The 27,639-nt window shown below is 50.8% G+C and overlaps 3 protein-coding genes across 8 annotated transcripts in view; 1 reads left to right on the forward strand and 2 right to left on the reverse strand.

Annotated features, from left to right (window-relative positions):
• Window positions 1-76: 76 nt before the first annotated feature.
• LOC121597653 lies at window positions 77-19,197 on the reverse strand. Its single transcript, XM_041923557.1, has 4 exons — window positions 19,085-19,197; window positions 14,243-17,914; window positions 5,567-8,746; window positions 77-3,734 (listed from the first exon to the last, which is right to left on the reverse strand). The coding sequence occupies exons 2-4, from the start codon at window positions 16,805-16,807 to the stop codon at window positions 1,584-1,586; spliced, it is 7,896 nt and encodes a 2,631-aa protein (XP_041779491.1). The 5' UTR covers window positions 16,808-17,914; window positions 19,085-19,197; the 3' UTR covers window positions 77-1,583.
• Window positions 19,198-21,042: 1,845 nt separating this feature from the next.
• On the forward strand, window positions 21,043-22,385 carry LOC121595286 (ubiquitin-fold modifier-conjugating enzyme 1). The gene is made up of 5 exons (XM_041919159.1): window positions 21,043-21,160; window positions 21,419-21,547; window positions 21,616-21,747; window positions 21,821-21,988; window positions 22,054-22,385. Exons 2-5 carry the CDS (start codon window positions 21,425-21,427, stop codon window positions 22,132-22,134), a joined length of 504 nt encoding a protein of 167 aa, XP_041775093.1. The 5' UTR covers window positions 21,043-21,160; window positions 21,419-21,424; the 3' UTR covers window positions 22,135-22,385.
• Window positions 22,386-23,864: 1,479 nt separating this feature from the next.
• LOC121595284 (protein spire) overlaps window positions 23,865-27,639 on the reverse strand; it is a 118,324-nt gene continuing 114,549 nt past the window's right edge. For 5 of the 6 annotated variants that reach the window (XM_041919152.1, XM_041919153.1, XM_041919154.1 and 2 more), the window contains 5 exons: window positions 27,389-27,442; window positions 25,848-26,464; window positions 25,584-25,784; window positions 25,199-25,497; window positions 23,865-25,133 (listed from right to left, as the gene is read on the reverse strand). In XM_041919152.1, the coding sequence (XP_041775086.1) occupies window positions 24,914-25,133; window positions 25,199-25,497; window positions 25,584-25,784; window positions 25,848-26,464; window positions 27,389-27,442 (1,391 nt within the window). In that variant the 3' untranslated portion in view covers window positions 23,865-24,913. The remainder of the gene's footprint in view (window positions 25,134-25,198; window positions 25,498-25,583; window positions 25,785-25,847; window positions 26,465-27,388; window positions 27,443-27,639) is intronic. The other variant, XM_041919155.1, reaches the window with a different exon arrangement.

Here is a 27,639-nt window from a genome sequence, read left to right on the forward strand (position 1 = left end):
AAATTTGAAAAAATCGCACTAAACATCTACACTAAAACAGAACCAAATAGAAAAAGGACACAACCATTGGCAATTGATTTTGTTTGCAGAATATTTCATCGTTTCACACGATCATGTGAATACGGTTTTATTTCATCATTCATTTTTCATGTTTCATCTTCATTATCATCATCATCATCATCGTCATATATCGAGAGTTTGTTCGTTTAGTCCAATCATCATCATCATCATCATCATTATCATCCATGCGTAATAGTTATTCATCATCGTGGGTTTTTCTTCCGGGCCCTTCCTCGCGTTAAGGCTCCCACATCGCCTCTTAACTAGCCGCAAATATATGTATATATGTGTGTGTTTCTGTGTAATATTGTAGTTTTGTTTCGTAGATATTAGTTGCTTTTTGTTTTGCTTTGTTCGTGTCGCCTCGTCTCTTCCTTCTATGCACTGCACCCGACCGATAAACGGTAGGAGAACCTCCGAGAGCAGGTTTATGTAGCAGAGAAAATAGTTTCCCGCTTAGTTGCTTAAGTCAGCTGCTGCTGAAGCGGCTGGTTCGATATCGCAAATATTCGCTCTATTTTAGGTTGGGATGAGATGTAATTGATTTTTCATCTTGTCTTACACCTGCTGTCAGCTATCGCGTGCTCTTTCTAATGTGTTTGCAACAATATTCCAATGTTCAGCCGCAAACAACGCAAGATAGTGAAATGAACGAAGAGTAACCCTTTCTACTGCTTCATCCATTTTTCCAATAAGAAACTCATTCATAGAAACACAGCATTTCGGTGGATCTCTTGAATTTTCCAGTAGGGTCTCAAGCTCTTATTCGTTCAATTGGAATCTCTGATTTCGATTTAAAAAGCAGAATTCACATACGATTTCTTTTTTCATTTCAAATATAATTCAACTTATTTTACGCAACGCAATAGCAAAAACAAAATCCCTCGTGTGTGTCTGAGCGCACGAATATGCAAAAGGCAGTAAGAAATTAACAGAACTAAGCTCGGAGCGAGAAAAAAAGTAAATATCAAGTTTCAAAGCCTTGAGAAAGCAAAAGAAATAAAGTAAGAAAAGCTAGATAAAACAACAAACTAAAAGAGTGTGTGTTAGAAATACGCTGATACGAGTACACAACCATGTGGCAGGAAGGATAGAAAATTTAAAAAAAAAAAAACAATGAAGTGTAATGTGGCAGCGTAAGGGTAAGGTGTGAATTGATGAAAACAGCTTGTGCGCTTCTTGTAGAGCAATCAGACAAGAGGATAAACTTAAGTTAAAACAACAGGCTTATTCGAATGCAACAAAACGATCGCGCATTCAAGATGGCCTATCAATTCGAATTCGGCTGCAAACGCCATTTTATGGCGAGCAAAAAGTGTGCTCTTCGAATGCTTTTCGACAAATTTCAAAATGAGTAGTGCGCCACACATACTTCCTCCCATCTCTCTCTCTCTCTCTCTAAAGCGTTAAAATTAAAAAGAAATGAAAAAATAATAACACACAGCGTAAAATGTCCCTACTAAAAGAGCATTTAAAAGCCTTCAATTTAAGAGCGGCTACTCTCCGTGCAATGAATCTGCCGTCTATGTTTCCTCGGTAGGCCCGGTTGGTGCGGCTGCCCAACGATCGGCATTACTACTGGCCGTGGTCCAGATCGATGCCAGCTGGAACGGATTGTAGCCCGAGGAGGACGTAGAGGACGAGCCCGATGTAGCGTTCGACGAACCGGACCCAGTTGAAGTCGTTGATGCTGCGGTTGCTGTTGCTGTTGCCTGGCCGGAGGTCGCATCGGTCGAGGAAGCGATGGCTGCACTAGAAGCACAGCCACCTTTACCGATTGCATCATCGGCTGAAAGTTGACGGATAAGTTGTTGCTGTTGTTGCGATTGTTGCAGCTGCTGCTGCTGCTGTTGCTGGAGCCGATGCTGTTGAAGCAGCAGGTTGAACGTTTGCTGATCCTCTTCGTAAACCATGCGATTGGATGGCAAACCACCACCACCGTTACCACCCACCACCGATGGGAGATGGTTAGAAAAGCCGGGCGGTGGCGCCACGGTGGTCTGGCCCGAGGACATTCCCGAGCCGAGCCACCCATCGGACAGGTTCGATGCTGCACGGTGGCCCAGTATAACGTCGGGTACGGTTTGCTGCTGCAGCTGGCGAGCTTCCGCGGCGGCCATCGCGAGCTGAGACTGGAAGTGCAGTACCGATTCGTATGCTGCCAACTGCTGCTGCTGCTGCTGTTGCTGGTGATGGTGCTGTTGTTGTTGCTGGTGCTGCTGATACTGATGCTGTGCATTGAGATTGTTCCACAGTTCGGCCGTGGTCCAGGCTTGGCTCATACCGCCGCCCTGGGAAGTCATCTGTTTGTGCGTAGACAGTGGCCATTGCAGATGCGCATCCATCGCGCTGTTCCAATCGTGCTGGTTGTGCTGTTGCTGCTGGGACAAATGTTGCTGCTGCTGCTGCTGTTGGTGACGAGAGCGATAGTGCATTTCCATAAAATCATTCTCAGCTGAGCTAACGCCACCCGGGTGATGATTGGAACCATTGGACAGTCCCCCAATGGTGCTGTGATCGGCGCCAAATGAATGGCCAGCATTCGAGAGCAGCGAAGAGCCAATACCAAGGTACGGATCGCTCTGACGCTGGTGAATGTCGGCAAACGACTGCGAAAAGAAGCTGTCCGACTGATGCTGATGCTGTGCTCCACCACCACCATTCATGCTCTTGCCGATGGTCGTAGTCGCCGCCGACGGGTCATTGCTACTGCCGCCCGATGACAGCTGTACCGGATTGTGTATAACGTGCCCACCGAACGGTTCCCAACACTTGGCCAAATTCGATCCGCCCCGTCCACCCATCATCTGTGCCATCAGCAGCCCGTCCGCCTCTTCCCCATCACCGTCGGCACTGTTCGAGCCGGAGGGCGACTTCTTGGACGTGCCAATCGGACCGAGATCGGGCGAGCCGCTGGTCGCGACGAACGGGGCCGAGCATTCCTTCTCGAGCGTTCCGCCAAGATAGCTATCATCCTTCGACCGCTGTTCGGTATGATTCGCGACCGTTGACTTTGTGCTAGCGCTAGACACATCCTGCAGCGAATGCAGTGGCTTTCGGTAGTGTTGTGTCGAGGGAGCGGCGACAGCAGTGCTGCCTCCTCCACCGGTTGAGCTTGTCGTAGTCGGGAGTCCAAAAACGGTGCTGTTGCTGCTGCTCCCGCCAGGAGAGCGTTGAAGACTGGCAGAGGATTTGCTATTCAGTTGGGCGTTGCTGCCACCAAACAACATGAACGCCTCCATGCCGGGCATGATCGAGCTGATCGTGGATTGCGTGCCTCCTCCTCCTCCGGCCAGCTGTTTCGTTGCCGAAGTTTGCGCAACGACATCGCTGAAGCTGGCACAGTTCTCACCCCACACCGTGGCAGTCGAGGCAACAGGCACGGATGCGTTCTGCAGGATCGTGCCAAGCGTGGTCGATTTGTGCTGCTGCGAGGCGGGTGTATTGAACTGCAGGGCGGTACCCTTGTACTGTTGCTGCGTGCCGGAGGCCGCCGACGTCCCTTTGCTGCCACCCTTCTTGCCTTGGTTCGGTTTTCGCTCGCGGCCCGGTGTTTTGCTGAACTTTTTGGCGGAGGACGACGACGACGACGACGAAGATGACTGTTGGTGCTGCTGCTGCTGTTGTTGCGCCGGTTGTTGGTGGTGATGGGGCGGATTTAGTGACGATTCCACCTAAAACGAGCCAACAATAGCATCAGAAATCAGAGACACACTCAGGTACACTCGCTAAATTGGACGGCGCGCGTTCTTATCAAGTGCGCAATGACGCTATTTTAAGCTAGAGAACCAATCGTGTGACGTAATTTAATGTTATCAAAGTTCAAAGCTCCCGCTTACTACTCGTCGTTCTATTACACCTAGCGCCGGCCGGGAATCCAAAAACAAAAACCGAAAACTAACACCAAAGTGAAATGAAATCTAATTTTAACAAAGTCGTTTCTTCAACCGTTTCTCTCTTCCTGCCTAGTTCGTTAGCATGCATTCAGGGGGTGGGGCAAAGATGGGTAAAGAACCCCAGGAGCATCATCTCATTGTTGCTCGACAACACTCGACACTCTGTGTCCGCCTCCGTGAAGCGTTACCAGAGGCCTGCGCCTCTGCGCCTTCATTACTTTCCCTTTTCTTTAAATGAAAACAAACGAAATTGTATGCTTGCCTTGCTTGCTCATCAAGAAGGCACGAATTGAATAAGAATGCCGCTGTGTTGGACGTAATAAAAGAATAAAACAATACGAACAACAATCAGCACCATTGATTGTTGTCGTGCTCTTGCCGGTTTGGATGAGATTTCCCAGTGCATCACCCGACCGCACGGCAAGAAGTGAGCCGAGCAGCGGATCTATTAGATCGATTCATTCCCCCCCCACTGACGACACACGATAGACAGGCATGACACCACGACCGACGTGTGTGTATCTTCGTATCTGTGTGTGTCGTGCTGTTTGTTTTTCGGTTCTAAAATAAATACAAACATTCTTGATTGGCACACAGAGCGTCGTCACAAATCTGTCGTAGTCTCATCGGTCTCAAAAAGGTGAACAGAAGGCAATCAGTTCCCTATCCTCCGCTGCATTCTCCACAATAAAAACTAGCGCATGACTGCACTCAAGCATGTTTCTGCAGCACGAGCAGCCTCTCCTTTCGCTGTGTGCGTGTAAAGAATGTCACCGCGTTAAACGTGTGCGCGCGCTCGCCTTGCTGTTGCGCGTAACATTCCATGGAGCCGCACGGCGCACATGGATGACCAGCCGCGCACACTACACCACGTGCGTCACACTTTTTTTCTGCCTTTCCGCGCATCAACCGCGTGTCTTACCATCGCCGATTCCCGCCCGCATCACCATCACGTCTGTTCCACAAACGGAGCGGCTCACGTGCAGCCAGCACCAGTGCCGGACGCACGAGAGAATATATTATGCCGCGCGAGCGCATGCGTAACGATCGCTAAAACGTACCAGCCGTACACAGCAACAAAGGCAAAGAAGTGGCAAAAGAACCTCCAACAGGGGCATCGCACACAGCAATTTCAGTAACAACACAACACACGGCGCAATGATAATAAAACAAACACAAACGACGCATAAGTGTGCAGCCTTTCGGAGGCACGAGCCAAGACCCCCACACCACGCGGGCCAGCGACACATCGGTCAAACATTGTGGCGGTGCGCGGGGCAAAAGATTGTGGCCATTAATCGTCTCGTTCGCTATCGTCAATCAACCTGAGGGTTTCCTTACGTCTCCCACTCTCACTCGCTCTCTTACTCTTTCGCTCGTTTGCTATCATCTCCCTTTCTAGCGAACTGATAAATGAACCCAGCAAACAAAATTTCAGCTGATTCTACCGCCCCAAAGGGCTTGTTGTTGTGTATCGTCGCGATGGTGCTGCGCTACCGATTGTAAAGATTGACCTTACTGATAAAGACATTCGCCAACGAAAACCTCTCCTGCTTAGGGGGGCATGAAAAATGATTACGACTTTTAATAACAAACAAACTGAGCCGTACCTGCTGCTGTGCATTTCCGTTTCCGATGGGCGGCTGCTTTTCGGCGCCGATGATGTTACTACCACTGGAACTGTTTTCCTTGCCAAGACTGTCGCCAGCAAACGAGTTGTTCTTTTCGCTGGCAGTCTTCACACCCGCATCTTGCTGTTTGCTCGCTTTCGTGGAGGTTCCGCTACCGTTTGAGGTGGCCAGCTGCTTGCCACTCGTAGTACCATTCGTAGTGCATGACGATGCTGTTGTTCGAGCCTTCCCTGGGATGTCCTTTGCTGAATGTTGTTGCTGCTGCTGCTGTGGGGATGATACCGACTCCTTCACGGATGGCGGTCCAGCTCCAACGACCACCGCAGTTGACGCGATCACTTCCGCCGAGGGTTTCTGACTAGTATGCGCTGCAGTTGTTACTGTAGTAGTAGTAGTAGTGGTAGTAGTAGCATTAGTTGCTCTCGACAGTGTGTTGGCGACGGCAAACACGGAGGCCAGCGACACAACCACCGATTCGTAGCTGACCGGTAGGCTTTTCGTTTTCTTTACGTTCGTTTTGGCCGCTGTCGCTGGCTCGCGTTCTCGGGCCGGCTTCGCTTGATGATGACTCTGGTGATGATGATGCTGCTGCTGCTTGGACGTCGGCGATGGGGACGAGGACGACGAGGACGTCGTCGAGGCAGCGGACGAGGATGACGATGATGACGACGGCGACGATGCGTTTGACGACAGGGAGATTGAAGCGATCGATAAGCCCTGATGCTGTTGCTCCTCACCCGCGTACGATGAGGACGACGATGATGATGACGACGAGGACGACGAACTGATGGTGGACGACGCCGAAGAGGTCGAGTGGTGATGTTGCTTGCTGTTGTTGTTGTTGGCGGATGAATTTGATTCAAACACGCCGGTTAAGTCACTGGTTGCGGAGCTGTTCGGTGCTGCTGCTGCTGCTGTACCGCCCTTCGCACCGAACGCTCCATTCTTTGCCGTTTTGCTACATTCCGTTTCGGATGTCGACGAAGTCGGGGATTTCGTTCTGTCTTTGGTTGCACCGGACGAGCTTCTGCTGTCTCCGTTGCCGTTGGGCGAGTCAGGCGAACTGGGGGCAGTGGTGGCGGGCACGACCGCTGGCTCCTTGGAGGGTGTTATCGAGCGGCGGCTTTTCGTTACGGACGATGACGTCAAGGAGGCGGATTTGCTACCATCCACCGGTGATGCTGAGGACGATCCCTGCGTGGCCGTCGAAATCGATGCAGCGACAACGACGGGTTTGGTCGACGCACCAAGCTTTGACGTGAAGTCGCTCCAGCTACGATTGAATCGACTGGCGGCCGTACTAGCTCCTGCTCCTCCTCCACCATCTCCTGCCGTTGCCGCACTGCCGTTCTGTAGTCCCTTTGCGTGCGTTCCATTCTTGCGGTCCGGTTTCCTGCGCGTTATCACGCTCGACGAGGTGCTGCTAATCACGCTACTGCCACCGTTCTGATTTGCCTTCACGTCCTTGCCGCTCGCTTCCCGACTCGCACCCTCCCCCCCTGTGGTGGTTGTGTGCTGCAGCGCGATCTGTCGCAGGTCAAGCGGCGGCTGCAGCGGGCCTCGCTCGCGCACGTGGCTCAAAAAATGCGCCCGCAGCAAACGGTTCGCCTCGAGGACGGCGCTCGCCAGCGTGCCGAACAGGGCCGTCGGCAGCACGACGATCAGTATCGTGCGCAGCCAGTATTCGAACCAGGGCCGCGGCAGCGACCGATTGCACACGTCCAGCCGCTGCATCGGTACCGTGCCGAGCAGCGTAAAGTTCACCGGGAAGTGGTTAATGTTCGTGTCGAAGTGCAGGACGCGCGTGACCCGCGACAGCGTAAAGTCGGGCGCGAACGCGATCTCGATCTTGCGGCTCGCGTTCGGCGCCAGCTCGAACGGCGCACAGTCCAGCACCTTGAAGCCGAAGCCCTCGCACGGTGCGTCCTCGATCCGGATGCCGGATATCAGGATCGGCACCTCGCCATAGTTGCGCGCGGTGAACGTGCGCCGCGTCTCCACCACGAACTCTTCCTGCTCTGGTTCGCCTGCTCCCGGCGTCGTGCTGCCGGCGGTGCCCACCGGTTCCTCTTCCTCCTTCGCCGTCTGCTGCTGTTGCCCGTTCGCGTCCACCTTGTACTGCTTGTAGGCGCCGCTGTTGCCGCTGCTGCTAGTGCCACCACCACCGCCCTCGGACCGCAGCTTCCGGTACCATTGGTCGTAGCACGGTCGCACATGCTTCTCGGTAATCTCGAACTGCAGGGCGGTGGGCGAGCCGGGCCGCCGGTTACCAAACTTGAACAGCGGCACGACCGCGCGCGCCTGTATCCAGGCGGCGTCAATTAGCGTCAGATTGTTGCGCATGTACAGCACGGTCGAGTAGGTGCCGGGCTGCTGGGCACTAAACTTGACCGCGATACGCAAAAACGACTGCGGCTTCACGTAGTTCACGTAGATGTCGTCGCTGTCGAACAGGAAGAAGGAGAACACGCTCTCCTCGCTGAGCGTGCAGTTGTCGCAGGCGGTTAGCACCTCGGGCGGCAAATTGATTCCGCCACCGCCCGTTCCTCCTCCTCCACCGTCCACTATCGGCTGGCGGCCGTGGATGGCGACGTCGTGCAGCACCAGATGCACGAACAGTATCTGGTCCGACGGGTTGTTGATCGTGATGAGCCGCACCGCCTCCTGCTCCACCTGCAGCGTCGGAAAGAACACATTCTCGTCCAGCAGCTTGGGCCACACCAGATCGACGCTCGCGTTGAAATCGAACCGCCGGCTCGACTCGGCCAGCACCTGAAAGTGGACGCTGGTGAGCCGCTGGCGCATCTCGGCGTACCGCTGCAGCTGCTGCAGCAGCTTGTCGCTGTCCAGCCGCCGGTACTGCTCGTAGCAGTCGAGCGTGGCCATCCACTTGACGCCGAACGGTTTCGAGAGCAGATCGAAGCTGCTGTAACAGTCGGCCGTCGGTGCGCAGTGAGCTTTCGGGTCGAGTGTCATCCGTCCGATGCTTGTGACCGTGTCGGGATGGAGCGTGACCGGTTGGTTCGGGGCGAGCGGCCGCTGCTTGTCCGGCGACAGGAACTCGTAGCTCAGCCCGGGCACGTCCGTGCGGATGCTTTCGATCTGGATCTTGGTCGGGAAGCTAGAGGCGGCGAGCAGCGACAGCGAGCACAGCTTCCCCTGTGAAGCGAAGGGAGAAAACGAGAGAAAAATAGAAAGGCGAGAATGAGCATCAGTCACACAAACGCAACACACAAACCAACCAGTTTGAGAAAAGTGAAAGCAATTGTGAAACGGCGTTGGCGTCTTCAGAGGGACATTTACATATTTTGCCGGGTTTTGGTTTGTTTCTTTTTGCGATTGCTGGTGAGCTTTTAGTCAGTGGGCTTTGTTTGGAATTGGACTGCCGAGAGGATGACGTAGAGAGAAAGGGAAAGAGTGCAATGCTAAAAACGGTTCCAAGTCGGGTGCTAATTAATCAAATCGATACAGAACAACAGCAATCACGAACCGGACTTCTTATTTTTGGCATAATGACCTATTCACGCACTCAATAATCCTTGACGAGCTGGTGGACTAGAAAGGAACATTGAATTCATGTAAGATCGAGAATACATGCATAACCTTAATCCCTACTTTCGTCCAGTAGGAAATCGATTCTTCTTCTTGGCCTCCCTCTCCCCATTTTTCTTTTGGCTCATTTGCAGTTGATTAATTGACAAAAATATGGAACAAAACGCACAAATAGGCTTGCTGCATGCCATTTTCACATCTACAAACTAGTAAAGTGCTCTCTGGAGCGCACCCACGAGCCCGATCCAACTCCAACTATTGTTAGTCCGATTTCGACTCTGGCAAAATGGAGTCGTTCGAAGTCGTCCGGAGTAGTCCGGAGTAGGCCGGAGTCGTCTGGAGTCTTTCGGAGTCGTCAGGAGTCGATCGGAGGCGAAGTCGTCCGAAGTCGTCCGAAATCGTCCGGAGTCGTCCAGAGTCGTCCAGAGTCGTCCGGAGTCGTCCGGAGTCGTCCGGAGTCGTCCGGAGCCGCCCGGAGTCGCCTGGAGTCCTAAAAAGTCATCGTCCGGAGTCGTCCGCAATTGCCCGGAGTCCTTCATAATCATCGTCCAGAGTCGTCCAGAGTCGTCCAAAGTCGATCGGAGTCGTCTGGAGTAGTCTGGAGTTGTTCGGAGGTGGAGTCGTCCAGAGTCGTCCGGAATTGTCCGGAGTTCTTCAGAGCTATCGTCCGAAGTCGTCCGAAGTCGTCCGGAGTCGTCCGCAGTCGTCCGGAGTCGTCCGGAGTCTTCCGGAGTCGTCTGAAGTCGTCCGGAGTCTCCGGAATCGTTCGAAGTCGGAGTCGTCCGGAATAATTCGGTGTTCCAGATAATGCTGAGCAGATCTCGACTTTCCGGAGTTGGTTCCGAAATTATCGAAGAATTAAATTGAAGTCGACTCCGGATTTTGGCCAACTTTACCCATCACTTCTACAAATCACCCGACGACACATGACGACAAGGGCGCCTTGTATTCAGTCTTGCAATCGGGTCAGGGGGTACGGCCTACCACACCGACCGGGCGCCATCATCAGGAAGGGGGTTCCTGGTTTTAATACGATGAATAATGATGTTATCGATTGTTTGAATGCAGTGCAGCTCGCGCGAGCTTTTTTCCTTAGATTTTGCCTACTCCACACAAACATTGGCGTTGTAAATGTTGCACACCGCGCGCGCCTTCCGTTTGATGGCGATCATTATCAGGTGATGTTGATGGCGTTTAATGATGATGTTTGCCTTCCAACAACTCGTTCATCCCGAATGTTCCCCAGGATTAAATTCAACACACAGACTTTGAACGGTGTGTGTGTGTCCCAGTTTCTAGCGACCGTTTGCCATCCGGAAGATCGATCGATCGACATGCTTCCGTGCCGGAAAGATTATTCGATTAACGCTGTAACGAGCAAATCCCGTGATCATCAGCAGCACCGCACCATCTCGTCATTATCAGCTGATTTGTATGGAAGTTACAAAACTCCGAGCTCCGGACGACGACGCCAACGACGACGGGAGAGTATGACCATGGCAAGGCCACAAACCGAAAACAGAGTCCACCGTCTTATCAGTAGCAACGGTCTGCCCCTCCCCTTATAAAATCAACATTTACTCCTCTCCCTATCCCTGTCTGAAAAGCTTCTTGTACTACTTGGTGTGTTTATTGTTGTTCTGTGCTTTTCTCTGTGCGCTTGCGGTTGCGCGTCCCGTCTTACGCAGCAGCAGCAACGCGATTTGAATCTGCGGCTGATAATCAGCGCAACAAACACAAAACGTGCCCCCGCGCCCGACTGTCACGGCTTCTGGGCGGATTGTGATGCAAAACCACAACCCAAACGGTCAACTGGAAGATGTGTATCGAACCACAAAAACCTTGTCAAATGGGAACAGTAACGCCTGGGACGACACAAAAGCCGAGGGAGGGAAGGTTCATATAAAGTGCAAACCGATTGCGCAAACACACACACACACACACACACACACAGTAGTGGTGCTACTGTACGATAAGCTAGCCTTCACATAAAGGTGTGGGTGCATCTATGTGGGAGGACTCGAAAGCCTTCGCCCCCAAGGTGTCTGGGTCAAAAGATGATGCTCTATTTAAATTACCTTCCAGCTAGACCTGTCTAGCCATTGAACCACTTCCCTCCTGCACGATCAGATACTGTCCCTACACCCTCCCTTCTCTCCCTTTCATATCTCGCGGCTGGTACGACACGATAAAAATGCACAAAATGCCCCCGCCGCCGTTGGGTCGTGCGCTTTATCACACGTTGAAGCTAAAATTGGAGCAAAAGCCGTGGGCACGTGAGTTTATCGCAATTGAACGCTATACGATATCGGACAAAAGAGCTTGGACACAATTCCTCCACTCATAGCAACAACCAGTTCCAGTTCCAGCTGGACGTAAAAACAGCTTATCGACTGATGACTAGGTGTGTTGCACCGAAAAATAATGGTACAAAACGATTGATTTACTCGCATGTCTCTTCAAGCACAAGTACCTTCCATGATCATTCGTTTATTCTCATTTCTAGCTTCACGCTTCAAAGTAATCGAGAGAAGAAAAAAAAATCGAAGCACCATAATTATAACAGCCCACTTCAGACGCACAATCTACAATCATCTGTCAATTCGAGACGGGAGTTTGAAGTGTGTCGTCTTCACCCCGTCGTCCCTACTCTCTCTCTCTCTCTCAGTCACTGAGCACAATATCACGTGCAGAAAACGGAACTAACCCTCCACACTTTATCTCAGGTGTGAACTGCGCATTACCAATGAAATTTTGGACAACAATTCTAGAGAGATTGACAGCTGGCCAAACGCACGAAACCACGCAGAGACGACTTCGTACGATCAGTGAAAAGCTTGTCCAAATCAAACGGGTGTTTTTGCTCAATCAAATGCGTCGTTTCTTGCAGCAGATATTCCAGACGCCGCTAATCAGGGGGCGAAAAGACCCCAAAATCCAATGCCGGCTGCTGCTGCTGCTGCCGCCGTTTCAAGGATACGCACACACTGTATGGTGCCGCATCTTCACCGGGCGCTAATTTGCATACCGCAGCTGGCCACTTAAAAGTATGGTCAACCGATGGAAATGTCACCATAGGATCAAATCATCAGCGCGTTTCGTTCATTTCCGTGTAATATCCGGACTTTTATTTCGGTCCGGTTGTCGGGGTTTTAAATATTTATGATTGAAACGACGAAATAGCAGCTCCATCCGGACCATTTTGAGGGGAAATTCCGTTGCTTTGTTAATACTAAAATTAGATAATTTCATAAAAGACCATGCTAATGCACTTGATACAGAAAACGGGTATTAAAACTGTTTGAAAACATAATTCAAAACAACCGTCCAACATAATTCGTTCTACTCAATTTATTTACCAAGCTCGAACAAGAAAAGTCAGGCCCTTTCCGAGTCAATGGGGAGGGCTGATTCCCATCCCGGCTTTACAAGCACACATTAAGAACTTTATCGCATAAATAATTATGTGTACAAGAAAAAAAGTACCACCACTCAACTCAAAACGCCAAACGCAAACGCAACAACAACAACCGCAAGCAAAACCATCTTGGTCTTGGGCCTCCTTTTAAGCTTGTCGCGAGAGTTTGTCGCGTAATTTGTTTTTGCCTCTACCACTCTCGCTGCCTTGCTTCCACACGGGTACTCTCGCGCAGCGCAACATTCGATAAGGTCACATTGGGCGGGAGAGCTTAGAATGGTCTCCCGCCACCCGGTATGGTCCGGGGGGGTTCTCCCTTTCTTATCAACCGCCTAATCTATGTTATTAATCTAATAACTTTAAAGGCAAAACCTTTTTTTTTTCCTCTCCCGATAGAGTGAACATGTTTTTGGACCGCTTTTAGGTTAGCGCGCATGAGTTTGCACACTACAGCGTTTCAGTGTTTAGTGCAGCATTAGTGCAGCAACTCAAAATAAACACCATTCAGCAACCGATAACCGGCTGTGGGGAAATTACGACAGGAAATTCCAAAAACTATTTTTATTGCAATCGTATTTCAATGCGATGATTTAGCAAAAGCTGTAAAATATGTGAGACAAATCTAAAGACTTCATAAAAAATGCTATCGTCTCGCATTTCCAATCCAAAACCAGACCCTGTGTCGGCTCCTCCGACAAGCAAAACATACATTTCGCATACAATTTGTCGCCAGCCAGCTTCAACACAATAGTCCGCCACAACACACACACACCAACAACTCGTTTGCGAACTTGTTTCTCCGAGCCATTGGTCCACCAACCAACCAACTCGCCACCACATTGACTTCTCGATCGACCGCCCGGCCGCCCGTTTTTACTTATTTAGCGATCTTCGCAAAATCCAGCACCATTAATGGAGATTTTTGGTGGCGTTACGACCCAGACACAGACCGACACAGACCGCCACAGACGATCGTCGAGTCCGTGGTGTTTGGGAGATTTGGGGTTTCCTTCCTTTTGGGGCGCCTTTTGCTTTTGCCATGGGGACGACAAACCCTCGCAGTGTTAAACTTTCACTTAGACAGAACCTAAAATAAAACACGCCAGGCGAAACCACTTTTGGAAAGAGTGGGTGAGACCGGCCGGGTGGTGGTGACCCGATCGCCCGATTCAAAATCCTTGGTTCGGTCCATACAGCAGACGGCACCGTACAGCGCAACACACGAGCGATCGTATTGGGTTCACATTCGTCACGCTTTGGAAGCATTTTTCCTGTTCCCTCTTTTCCGTTTGCCACTGTTTTAATGTGTTAATTTATGATCCTTGAAGAGCGTTAAACTGTTGCAGATGAAGTGGAATTGAGTTAATTACTTTTGGTTTTGTATGGGCCTGAGCTAACCAGTCATGAGCTCATTGTAACAATTTGTGCAAAGTGAACCGTAGCTTGACTTAAGGCCAGAATGGTTTATTTACATTCTAGCTATAGTTTCATTCTATCCAAAAAATAATACTTCAAGCTGGTTGTTCCAGAAACAAATACAATCGTTGATCCTCTACAAAGTCCATTCCCATTGGTTGCCATCACCCACTGCTTCCATAAACGCCACCCAAGCCACCTTCGCTTTAACCCTGCATCAAACATTCCTGTACCACTTGTGCACACAACCACAAACAACAGCCACTTACCGGAAAACAATCCTCAAAGCGCAACCGCTCACGCATCAGGTGCAGCTCGCCGACGGCCGTGGTGAACCGGAGCGGCGTCACGATCTCCTCGTAGTCCGTCTTGACCGTGAACCGGCCCTGGTAGCTGTCGATGGTGCCGCTCTGCACGCTGATCTGGTAGACGATCCACTCGCCCGGCTGCACCGTGTGGCAGAACACGAGCCCGTCGAGTCGCAGCGGCCCACAGCCCCGCAGTATGACCGTGATGGTGGGCGCCCCGACCGCCGCATCGGACGTGATCGCGCCCTTCCAGTGGATGATCGGTATCGGGACGGGGTTGGGATTGCGGAACGCGACCAACGCTTCCCCGATCGTTGCAATGGGCAGCACGCCAAAGTCAAGTTCTTGTTGCTGTTGCTGCTGCTGCTGCTGCTGGCCCGTCCCTTTGTCCAGCGATGGAGGTCGCACCAGCCCGGTTGGTGTGAGCAGTGACGCATCGCGCACCGTCGCCGACAGTAACCGCTCCAACCGTCCACTGTACCCGAGCACCGGCAGCTCGTAATCGCTGATGTTCGTCGCGAGCCTTAGCGAGGTGGAAATGGTGAAGGGCTCGGGGCTCCACTGCACCCCATCGTCCGCCTTGCGGGAGATGCGCAGCAGCGTTCGCTCGTCGTTCGGTCGCAGCACAACCGGCCGGAAGCCCTCGATCGCAAAGTACCGCCGGCAGTCCTCCGGTACGCTCACGTTCGTGATGGACAATGGCACGTTGAAGTGGTTCCGGATGACCAGTGGGCGGCCTCCACTCGAGCGCTCCTCTTCCTCGTCCTGCCGGGCCAGCTTTCCGTCCGGGGTCGCCGGCAGCAGAAACCGCAACACTTCCTCGTTGTACTGGATGCTGCCCTTCAGCACCTCGCCCGCGAACGGTATCGAGTAGATGCTGGTCACCACCTTCGACGGCCGGCCGTTTGCGTCCGTCCCGCCGCCTTCCTCCGAGCCCGCTGCATCGTACGTTGTCGCTCGGATAGCGATCGTTTCGTCCTCGTTCCGTCGACCGGCGGCAGCAGCAGCTCCTGTCGTGTCCTGTTCCTCTTCCTGCTGTGGCTGCTGCTCGCCATCCTCTTCCGCGCCGTCCTCTTCATCGCCAGTCCCCTGTTCTCCTCCGTCAGATGCGGACAGGATCCGTTCCAGATTGAGCAGTATCCGTCCGCTGATGTGGCGCCGATCGCTTGTCAGCTTGGACCAATCGAACTCGACGTGCAGCGTGGGGCCGTCCAGCACGAGCACGTGCATGCACAGCACCGACTCGATATCGTCCGCCTGTACGCCCCAGCTCTTCACGCGCACTAGCTGGCTGCCCGAGTTGTGCAAATCCACGCTGAGCCGCGTCACATTGCGCCCGCTCCGCACGCTCAGCCCATACTCGCTGTCCTCCACCGGGGCTGCCAGTGCTGAAGCGGCTGTCGACCTTCTTGAAGATGCTGTTGCGGCCGCTCCTGGGCCCTGGCTCGTTCCCGCCGCCTCCGACATGGACGAGGTGACCCCCAGCTCCAGGAACGGTATGCGCGAGTACAGCCCCGTCTCCTTCGCGATCTCCACCTCGATCGGCACCACCAGCATCTTGTCGACGAGGGCCGGATTGGCCGGCCCGCCTGAGATCTTGATGCGCACGTACGCGATGTGGTGGCCGGGCGTGCGCGCATGAAACCGCACCCGTATCACCGTGCGCGTACTGTGCGCCGGCACCTCCCACAGCTGCTGCGGGCCCTCCTGGCCGCCGCTCGGCAGCTCGAGCTGAAAGTTCCCCCCGCTGCTGTACACCTCCACTATCTGGAGCGGCGTGTCGTGCGGGTTGTACAGCGTGATCTCCGGCGAGAGCGTCGCATTGAGCGGCGCCTGCAGCCCGACGAGCGGCCGCAACCGGTACGGACATTCGGCGCCCTCGCCCCGAACCGCGTACCGCAGCATGCCGAAGGAGGTGTGCACGAGCAGCGAACCGTCGGCCGGGCCGAGCTTGCGGGGCAGAAACACCACGCTGAACGTGGTGTTGCCACCAGGCGGGATCATCTTTTCCTTGAAGTACGAGCTGGAAAACTCGGCCGCACTGCCCGAGATGGAGCCCAGATAGACGCTGCGGTTTTTGTGCCGGTTCAGCAGCACCACCGGCTGGTTGTGCGGGTCGCCGATCGACCGCTCGGCAAAGTTGAGCTGGGGCGGGTGAAAGAACAGATGGATGGTCGCCTCCTCGCTGAGCGTTTGCTGCGGGGACGCCCCGAGCAGCGCCCCGTCCTCGTCCAGCATGATGCCGTCGATCAGGGTGGAGGAGGGGGAGGATGCCGACGAGCCGGACTGAGCGGCCGCCGTCGACTGGGCGGTGGATGAGGTGGCGCCAGAAGCCGATCTGTCCTCCGGCGTGGCTGCCACCGTGTGAAAGTGCACCTGCGAGTCGAACTGAAACAGGACGAGCACCGCCAGCCCCAGGACACGTGCCGTCCATCGGTAATGTCGGAGGCTGCTGCTGCTTCTACTTGTTGTTCGCCTGTCGCAGCCATTGTGGTGCTCTGCTGCGCCGCCGCCTACTGTGAACATGTTGGTCGCTTTGGTGTGATGCCGTCTTAAGGGTGGCCAATGTTGCTGCTGCTGCTGCTCGTCGTCGCGCCGTCGAAGCCAGGTTTGCCGCGATTGTCGCGATGTCTACACATACACTTACACCTACCCAACGTGTGGTTTGGCCCTCACGCAACGCCCTCACACACTGCACTCGATACGCTCCCAAACACTCTTTCTCTTTGTATCGGATTTTTTTTCTTCTTCTGTCACCACACTACCACGCGCGGACGAATTGCCGATTAATAAACGTGCGTGAGAGCTGCAGCTGCTGCTGCTGCCTTCTTCTGCTTCTTACTCTTCTTCACTCTAGGGATGCAACTCTGCATACACACACACACACACACACACACACACTGTCGCACACACAGAGAAAGACCTACTTTGAGCGCACTCAAGGATGCACACTCGGTGGGGCCCCCGGCGTGTTGTGCTATTCGCGTTTGTTTCACTCACTTTCTTCTGCCTGCCTCCTTCTTCTTCTTCTTTCCTCTCTCTCTCTCTCTCTCTCTCTCTCTTTCTCACACAGACACACGCTTTCCTCTATTTATTTTTGTCACTCACTTTTCACCACACTTCTTCGCGTGTACCGGCACTGCAACTGCAACTGCTGCAGCCTTTGCTGCTGCTGCGGCCGCTGTTTGTGCTGGTCGTGGTGCTACTGCTGCTGCTAATGCTTCTACGGCTGCTGCGTTGTTTCGCTGGTGCTGGGCAGCTGATAGGCGACGCAAGAAGGTTCGCCGCATTTGGCTGATTGTTGCCGGGCAGAAGAGGAACTGACGGCGACGACCGGGACGACGATGCCAGCCAGCAGTTCATATTTTCGGGTCCGCTACCCGCTTCCCAACGTAGTTTCGTTCGGTGTGTGTTTGTGTGCGTTTCTGTCTTCGCTTTCGGAACGCGTTTACATTCCATCCGCCAGCGCCAGTACCATTGCACTCTGCTGGAGACCAGATGGCGCACACACGGTCCGGTGTGTCTCTCCGTTGTCTTCCGTTTCTTTGCTCCGTTTTTTTTTTTCGCAGCCTTGTGGTTCGCTACAACTAAAAAAAACCACATGCACTCACACACGCACACTCTCACGTTTCGCTGTTAGATTGAAGAGGGGGAGGAAGAGGGAAGAAAAGAAGATATAATGATGATATGTTGCGGCGCTGTACCGGGCAGTATGGTCAACCAATGATGGTGAGATAAAAAGGCGGAACACAACAAACCGCGCGCACGAGGTCACACACAAGTGACACAAACAAAAAACTACGCACGCACACACACACACGCACGCAATAGGAAGATTTCCATCAAAAACCGCGTGTGACGGGGGCGCTTCCAAAGCTTCCGTTTTCTGCAAAAAGTAGCCGCTGAAAAGATATTCCCCCACCCCACATCGAGGAACGTCAGGTGATGATGATGCACCCGAGAATCAATTAAACAGAACAACAGACGGCCTGCTTTTCGGGGTAATTGGCGCCGAGATACGGCGAACAACCAGTTGCCATCGAGGATATTTCGTTTTTTTTGCGGCTTTGCCAGAAAGAGACAGAAGATGGATGTAACGCTGCAGGTAGAGAACAACACACCACCACTACTACCACCACCACCACCATCATCACCGTGTGTCCTTCCTATTGCGCTCGCGGCACGCGCTGTTCGGACGGAAAGGGAGAGAAGGGAATGAGGGGGGCGCGCGCGCAAAAAAGGAGCTTGCGGACCCCCTCCTTGGCGAGCGCGTATCTGTCAAGCAGGCCAAGGAAATTCATCATCCGATTGACTCGTCCCCGCTAGTGCCATTGGCAGGCAGGCAGGCAGCACCACCACCGCGCCACTGCGCACACACACCCGCCCGACCCGAAAACTATATCGCAATCTTCTCGACTCGCGCTCGATACGCTCGTGTACACTGAAGGTGGTGCTGGCTGCTGCTGCTGGCTGCCTTTTCGCACACGGCCAAGATGCTACATTTCCGTAAATAAGTTCGCGCGACTAATGCAATGTGAGAATTTTCACCCGTCGATACGACCGACACACACACACACACACACGATCCGAAGAGGGAGGCCATCCGACGAGACACCCCGCGCGCGATATTTGCAACAGGATTTTGCGTATGTGTGTGCGCGCTCTCTTGCACGGGACCACCAACTGCAGCAGCGGTGCAGCTAGCAGGCGATTTGGCTTGGCTGTTGCAGTTTGCCTCCGATATCACACACGCTAGAGCTAGTCCTGTCCGCGCTTGTGGGTCGATTTTCACAGCACGCGTACCGTTTTCCTTGCTCGCGACACTATTGTTTTTCCTCTTTTCCTGCAAACTAAATCTCGCTCGATCCTGTCCGTGGTTCTTCACGCGCACGATTCATCCGAATCGCTCGACTGACGTACGGGGCGCCCCGTTGAGCAAGGTGAGGATTTTTGACGTTCGAAAATTGCTGCATTTCGCTCATTTTCTCTAGCAGTCCTTTACTCGCATACAGCGCTCGTTTTGAGGTGAGCTTTTGTGCCCCCCTTCTCCAGCTTCACTCACAAACACTTCGTCCACCTTTGTTGTGTTGGTGATGGTGGACGAAGACATCATATATCGTGTGTGTGTGTGTGTGTGTGTATTATCGCTCGATTTGTCGTATCGTCTCTTTCGCGCACATGGAGGCGTGAAAAATGTAAACAACTTGGTGGCTGATGTAAAATGCTGTGCTTTTAATGTGCTCAATTTGGTTGATTATTTTGAATGAAAATCAACAGAAAATTGGTACGCTTGTTATTTTATTTACAGCTGAAAGGATTTAAATTACTGTGCAACGCATAGGATCGCCGTTCAAAGTGCCTGCACGCCTGCAGCTGAGCGAGATGTGATGTAGAAAAACATTTGGTGACAGGTAAGTTTGCAGAAAAATGCATGATTTTAAGATTTAGATGTACAAGGCATGCTCACTTTTACCTTGCAGCTTAGCAAAATTAGATGCTGTGTCATAAGTGGGTGAAGTTGCAGTGGGTAATTTGCAAGAGGCAGGTTAATATTTATATGTGATTTTCTTGTTTGTAAATAACCATTCACCAGTATGGATAGGGGTGGGGCAATTGAAAACAGGACTGCGACACTACACAATACCCAAATAACCAAATCGTCCTTAACCCACTGTAAAACCACTTCAAACCCACGTGGGTTTGTGGTGGTCGATTCAGTCGTTAACCCACCAAATTTTAGAACAATCGGAGCTGCCAGTTCCGATCCGATGTATTTATCTTGTCCACCCTTAACCCACCTTTTCCAAAAATGCTTTGAGGAAAAGTTTGGTCAAGGTTTGGCTTAGGTCAATATGCTGGACAGGATTTTAACTCCTCGGTTGATTAAATTCATTCACTTACATCACTGCACTTCAACTTCAGCAATATTATTAGTCTATAAACTATGCACTGACCAGCGAAATGGAAGAGTTCATTCGCAAGTAAACAAACACACATATACACATATTACACATGAATGTTTTACAACAAACCAACTTAAACACACACGTTTAATTGCTTCCTTTGCACAAATAAATAACATTTTTAACACAGGTGAAACATGTTGAGCAAATAAATTGCCCGTGCATAAAAATCTGACTTCAACAAAATTGAAGTGGTGGCTGCTTCTGTGGCCGTGTGGCTTAACCCACCAAACTGATAGTTTTTTAGCTTTGTTTGATGGAACTGGATTTTTAGTACAAGAAATTGGTGGCGTTTTCGGTATCTTGGTTATATGGGTAATGCACGCATGCGCCCACGTCCTCATGCGCCGATATACAGATCAACGACAAAGCAGCTAAGCTACAGATCACGGAAGATGCAATAGCGAAAAATGTATGAGCAAGTGCGACGGCGGAGCGCAGCTGCTAATGTGACACACACACATGAAATGTAGGGCCCCGTGAGGTCGATGAGGGGGGGGGGGGAGTTGGTGGAGTGTATTTATTTTATGGCCATTTAATTTTGCCCACCAACACAAACCCATACCAGCGCGAGCTTTTTAGCAGCCATCTTCAACCCTCAAAAACCCTCACAACGAATTACAAAAAGGCTCGCCAGCGAAGGAAAATCGCACCGATTTGGAGCGTTTGTGAGCTCACGAATTTTTGCTCTGCGGGCTTCGGTGGGCCTTGAAAGGGGAGCGTTTGTTCGAGGCGTTCCGATGACAGCGGCACACTGAAGTGCTGTTTCAACACGCTTCAAAGAGAACGGCAATGGAAGTGTAATCGGTGCTGCAGCTCCATCACTCCTCCACTGACAGGTCTGTGTTTATTTACTCTCGCTACGTGAATTGCAACGCTTCTACCACGAAATAGAATAATATCCTGAATAAAAGTGGTAAGTGTTGCTTTTTTGCGTTGAATTATTTGTTTTACAGCATAGAAGTGCAATTCCGATAAGGTTGTTAAGCCTCGTGTGCCTTTGTGCGTGCTCCTTCGTTTGTGTGTGCGTCACGTCGGGCTGACACGTCGTACGAAACTGTCGCTGGTGGTGAAAACAACATTCACTTTCATCGTTCCATATTGTGTGTGATAATTTATCCACTTTGTAAGAAAAGTCTGTGAAAATCGTTTGTTCTTTTGTTCTGCACCAAAGGTTACCATGGTTGATGACGGCACACGAAAAGCGCTCAGTGGCATTCCGCTGCTGAAGACGAAGGCGGGCCCAAGAGACAAGGAGCTTTGGGTGCAACGATTGAAGGAGGAATATCAGGCGCTTATTAAGGTGAGTAATTGAATTACTCGGTCGCTCAACAAGCTCACTAAACTGTCTATTTAATGCTTTACTTTTAGTATGTACAAAACAACAAAGCATCCGACATGGACTGGTTCCGGTTAGAGTCAAACAAGGAGGGCACGAAATGGTTCGGCAAGTGCTGGTACATGCACAATCTGCACAAGTACGAGTTCGACGTAGAGTTTGATGTATGTAGTAGCAGCGTATAGTGGAGTCGTAGAAAAGACCCCATTGACTATTTTCATCTCCACTTGCTTGCAGATCCCAATTACGTATCCAACAACCTCGCCCGAAATTGCACTGCCCGAGCTGGACGGCAAGACGGCCAAAATGTACCGTGGAGGCAAAATCTGTCTTACCGATCACTTCAAACCACTGTGGGCAAGGAATGTGCCCAAGTTCGGTATTGCACACGCGATGGCATTGGGGGTGAGTCTCAAAAGCCAGCTTCCTTCCAAAAGCAAAAGATCTTAAACACGTGTTCCCTCTTTCAGTTGGCACCTTGGCTAGCAGTGGAGGTTCCCGATCTAATAGAGAAAGGTGTCATATCGTACCAGGAAAAGGGATCATCATAGGAAAGGCAGCTTCAATCCCCGTTTTAATCCACGTTCCACTGCTACCGGGAAAAGCCTAACGATTGTGAATTATTGCTTTTTTTATTTACACTTTTATCGTTATTTTCTTGTTTGTTTTGAAAGCTTGCAAAAGAAAGCGTATACGGATTCGCTTATATTTACTCTACTGTCCATACAGCAGACATTAAACGTATAAAAAAGAAAGGAGTCGACCACGGGAGTTCTTTTTTTTATCTTGATACATATTTAAATATTGTTCAGTGTTTTATTTTCCGCACTATGCACGTGTTCTCCACGTGGTTTCTTTAGCTTGATCGGTGTAGAATTTATTAATCGATTACAGTAGTATAATTAATTAATCCACTACTTGATAGTTACTTTCTGTCTTCCTTCTAATGCACTGTTTTCTGTACAACTTTTTGCCTAGCATCGATCCTAGCAGTATCTTCCCTCCTCGCGAGCATAACCACAGCTATTATCACCTTACTAACTCGTCCCGTTCCTCACACACACACAAACAGATTAACATCAATTTTGATAATACTTCTCATCCCTCTTCTCCTGATGATCTGACCGTACTGAGTATATTTGCAGGAATTTTCCTAACCTCTTCGCGCGCGTGTACATATTTCGTGTTTGTTGGTAAAACTGGAGATGCATGAATATAATTATGCAGTTTCTGTAATTTCCTTCTATCAACTGGTTATGGAAGATTTGCTCAACATTTGGGTGTTACGTTCTACTGACAGCCTTTTTCTAAGAAGTTGTTGTAATAATGTCCCGGAGTTTTTTTTTTAATCTAACATTCCATCAGCATACCGATAAAATGGTACCGCAGACAGATGATGACTGGCTAAAAGAGGTTATATGTAGTAGTAGTAAGTGCGCTGATTAAGTTAAATATTTTTTTTTTTGCTTTGTTAATTTATCATCTACCGCACGGGGAAGTGTACTAGTCGCCACAGAAAACATGCCAAACACGTGGTGCGATATCATCATCAACAGCTAAAAACATCAACATTTGTCTCTTGGCTATAAGATTATGTGTTCTTCTTTTTTCGATCGTACGTGGTACATTTAAAACGGGATAAGCAAACGTAGCCACAATTTTCCACTCTGCTACTCTGTCCCTTTACTTCTCGCCTTGATAGGTTGTCTCGCAACGAACAGTTTCTTTCTTGCTGTGCATGGTGCGAAGGAAAGAGAACCACCACCACGTTCACGTTCAAGCTTTCTTTGTTAAACCTGATGTATAGTTCTGCCACTTCCGCTTTTTTTTTGTTGTCTATAACAGTCCGCCCATGTATATTATGCAATTTCCACGAAAAAAAAGAAATAGTGGTTAGTTTTGCAACTAGTTGTCCTGTAGCAGTTAGTTATATGTTGTTGCCTTTTTTTCTCAAACGCTAATTTTCAAATTATGTTATACGAGTCAAATATTTGTTGTAGCTACATTCTGCGATATTGATTAATTTACACTTTTATGAGTGGTTCCATAACGTATTCAACTATTGCAAATGTCCTCTTTGAAATTGCCCTAATTATGTTATCTTTTTCTCCTCAACATTGTGCACAAATTAGAACGATTTGCCTTTGCTATAGCGTGTTTTCTTTTATGCAGAATGAAGAAAAGGATTTTTTTTTTGCTGTTTATTATTTCAACATATTACATACACTTACGGAATAGATTGTTCATGGGCACATGCTGCGACATGCTTCGGGTGCATGTCTCTGCGCGCGCGTGTGTGTGTGTGTGTGTGCAGCTGCAGTGATGCAGGGTAACAAAAAGCTTAAACATTTCGATCGAGGTGGATCAACCTTTGCTCGTTAGAATCTACATGCTCGTAACATTGGTGGGTGGGCAAAGGGGGTTCGATATTTTAATGCAAATTGGATTCTCTCAGCTCGCCAAGGGTGACCGTGCGAAGGCTAAACACAGGGCAACGTGTAACGCAAAGCTTTAGTATACCTGAAATGTACATATTTTACAACACATAAAACAATCCTTCAGGCGTTAATGTTTAGCTGCAGGAAAACCCCGAATCCGGATAAAAAGTGCTTTGATCGAAGCGAGCACGACCAAGGCTATAACCACGTACGTGTGTGTGTGTGCGTAGCCTTTCACTAATAAAAAAAAACATCAAAAAAGGGACTGGCGAACTGAACATACTTGTGATCCTTCCTTCCATTCCTTCGAAGCCACATCACTTACAACCGTTTTTGTTTGCTTGTTGTTTTCATTTGTGCCGCTGCGCGCGTTGCTGTGTGGCTACATTTCCTTTCCGTGTCTAAAACTCTTTTTTCCCAAATAAAACAACGATCCTTTTTCTCTCTCCTGGGGCCAACCAACCAAGAAAAAAAAAGTATTACAATAATCACAATGCCATGGAGGTATTCGCTAGCAAAGCCAGTCTTACGCTTACTCGGTCTCGAATCGGTTCGGCAACCGTGTGTCAGCACCACACTCCCACCCCCCTCGGCGACCGTCTTCTTCTTCCTCTTCTTCTTTCTACAAATTATTCGCAACGGCAAACCCGGGCAGGCGGGCCAGATTGTAGGAGGATTTGAATAATAAATAAGTATAATAAATACAACGTCATTTAACGGCGAATGCTGCTCCGGGGCGCTGTTGTGTAGATGTGTGTGTGTGCGTGGAGATTTTGGGGTAACAAAGCTGTCCGGCCTCCCTTAAATAAGCGGCCACACCAGCCCAGACACTGTACTCCTCTCCACTGTGCGCTTGCTTTCGGCCACCCGCCCCCCGGGGCAACGGCACCGCTTACTTGTACACCGGCGAGATATCGAGCGTCAGATGGCGCAGCACCTGGTTCCGGGCCGTCGTACGCGTTTGCCGCGAGGATCGGATGATTTCCAGCACCAGGCTGCGACAGTCATTGCACACCGCCATCAGCTCACCGGTAAGCCGTTCCTTCTGCGGGTCAAGCCCACCACCGCCCGGTCCGGATGCGGTAAGCGTGAATGCTTTCGCGAAGCGATTCCTACAAGAAAACAAACCGATTTTTAATATAATTTCTCTTGCAAAAGGGAGGACATTTCCGCTTACTTTCTGTCCAGCGTGCTACAGTTCGAGTGGGGCCGGGCCGGGCTCTGCGGCGGCAGACTGTTCGGGCCCTCCATGCTGCGGGACATGAGCGAACACTTCTGGGCCGCGGCCGAAGCGGCGATGACGCTCGCGGGCACGGTGACGTCTTTGGCGCAGTGGTTTGACGCCCCACCGGAGGACACGTGATGCGACAGGGAGAGGGAAAGCGTCTCGGTGCCGTGCAGGCTGGTGCCGGGTGTGCTCGAGGCAGAGCGCTGATTCTTTGGTGACGATGGAGCACTACCGACCGTGTTGCGAGTCTGAAAGAATGGCCGAGAGAGAGAGAGCGGGAGAGAGATACGTTAGAGCGCGTTGCTGTACGGTTGGACGCGCCAAGGATCCTTACCTTTCGGTCTAACTCAGGTCGTAACAGTCGCTCCATCAGGGATCGGGGGAAGGATTCGTCCACCATGCTGGTCGGGCCCGAGCCGGTACCGTGCGCGTGATGGCTCGGCGACGGCGTGTTGGAGGTGCACGGGCTGTTCATGAGCGAAGGCGACAGCAGCACCACGGGAACATTGCGGAAATGTTCGGTTGGTATTCGCATCTAAAGAAGGAAGCACGTTGCATTTAAGACGCTCCAAAGAAAAGGGTGCAAAAGGCTACCTACCTTCGTGTTGCATTTGTTGCAGACCGTCCGCTGGCAGAGCTTGCACAGGATGCCGCGCGCAAACAGCGTGAACCGGGTGCGCAGGCACAGGAAGCACACCTTCCGCTTCTCCACGTCCTCCTTGATGTGCACGTCCACCGGCAGCCCCTCGAGCTCGGCCTTCGTCATGACCGAGCGGATATGTACGATTTCCTCCAGCGTCAGCGACAGCCGATCGTTCAGATTGAACGCGTCCTTCCACTGGTGCTCGTCGAGCGAGTTCTTGGTCCACGTGTCCAGCGACGACAGATTGCTGCCGCCGACGTACTCGATCGTGCTGCTGCTGGTGCCGTTCTGGCCGGCGGCCGGCGCAGCGCTACCGATCGGAGCCGGCCGCGCCCCGTTCACCACGTGTGGCATCACCATGGCGGAGGGTTTCTCCTTCACGGGCACACCGTTGGCCGTCGGTTGCGTGTCCGGTTTGGCCGCGTCGCGATCGGATTGGCGCGAGGCGGGCCGCGACGGCGGCACCGAGTGGCTTGCCAGCGGGTCGAGCTTGTAGTTCTGATTGCAGCCGATGATGGTGTGCCGGCGCATCGATGCTCGTCGCGATTCGCACTGCGTTGCAAGGTCGTAGGCTGCAAGAAAGGGGGGGGGGATATTGAATGATTGGAAAGAGAGAAAAATGAGAACGAGATTAGTATTTAATGAAAAAGAAAATGGAAACTGTGCTACCAAAAAGCACGAAAACGAAGGTGCATATTTCATAAACATTGGAGAATAAATATAAATAAATTGCTTGTCAACAGTGCTAACAAGAAAACAACTACACTACAGCAAGCAAACAACACAAAAGCGGATGAAAAATGGATTAAAAAACGTTTCAAAAAGTAGAAAATACTTAATACCTGCAGCAAGTGTTATATGAATTAGAAAAAAACAACTCAACTCTTCAGCTTTTCATGATGAAAAATGAACCAAATGACAAACAAAGGCACCGCTTCACTGTAACACAATCTTTATGATGAGCTAACGGCAAATAGAAAACTCGAAACGAAACCCGTTCGTTGAACACTCAATTTCAAACCAGTGCAATGCAGTCCAACAATACGTGACATTTTCGCTATTCAGCGACCGGCTTCCCCTCTTGGTCGCTAAATGAGCTAATCAAAGTGATGCTAAACCGAGCTTTCTACGTGAAACACACAAGTGTGTAAAAGGGGGACGACAAAGCAAAAACGCTATTTCAAGATGTTGGAGCTTCGTCCAATGCTGTTCGTGACGAAACTGAGAAACACAACTCAAATGGTGCTGATTTGGACGGACTGGTGCAGAGGAAACAATCACAAATAGAAAACAAACAACGATGCTCTTGAGTTTGCTGACTAGACTGATCGTGATGATCATGCAGTTGGAGAACAGAATGAGATGAACTTATTGGGACTATAGAATGAATTTAAAACACAGCATAGTAAAACAACAAATTACACCAAAAAGCTCAAAAACACACACACACACACACACACAGACAACAGCACACGGTGATGAGGGTTAATATTTACTTTCGAGAGCCTTATCACAGAACCGATGGTACTCGTCGTGGGTGATGATGTTCTCTGTCGTATTGCCCCAGATGGAGGAGGCATCGAATATCCGATGGTTTTTTTGTTTGGGATGACGGAAGGAGTATTAGTAGCGGAAGGTGGTAGAAAAAGGTGGAAGAAAGATGATTATTATTAGATGGATGGGAATGCGCTGCTAGACATTTAGTAGTCAACGAGGACAACGTTTACTATCCCAACAACACGACCCG

The sequence above is a fragment of the Anopheles merus genome, chromosome 3R (assembly GCF_017562075.2).
Source record: "Anopheles merus strain MAF chromosome 3R, AmerM5.1, whole genome shotgun sequence".
NCBI classification, from domain to species: Eukaryota; Metazoa; Arthropoda; class Insecta; order Diptera; family Culicidae; genus Anopheles; species Anopheles merus.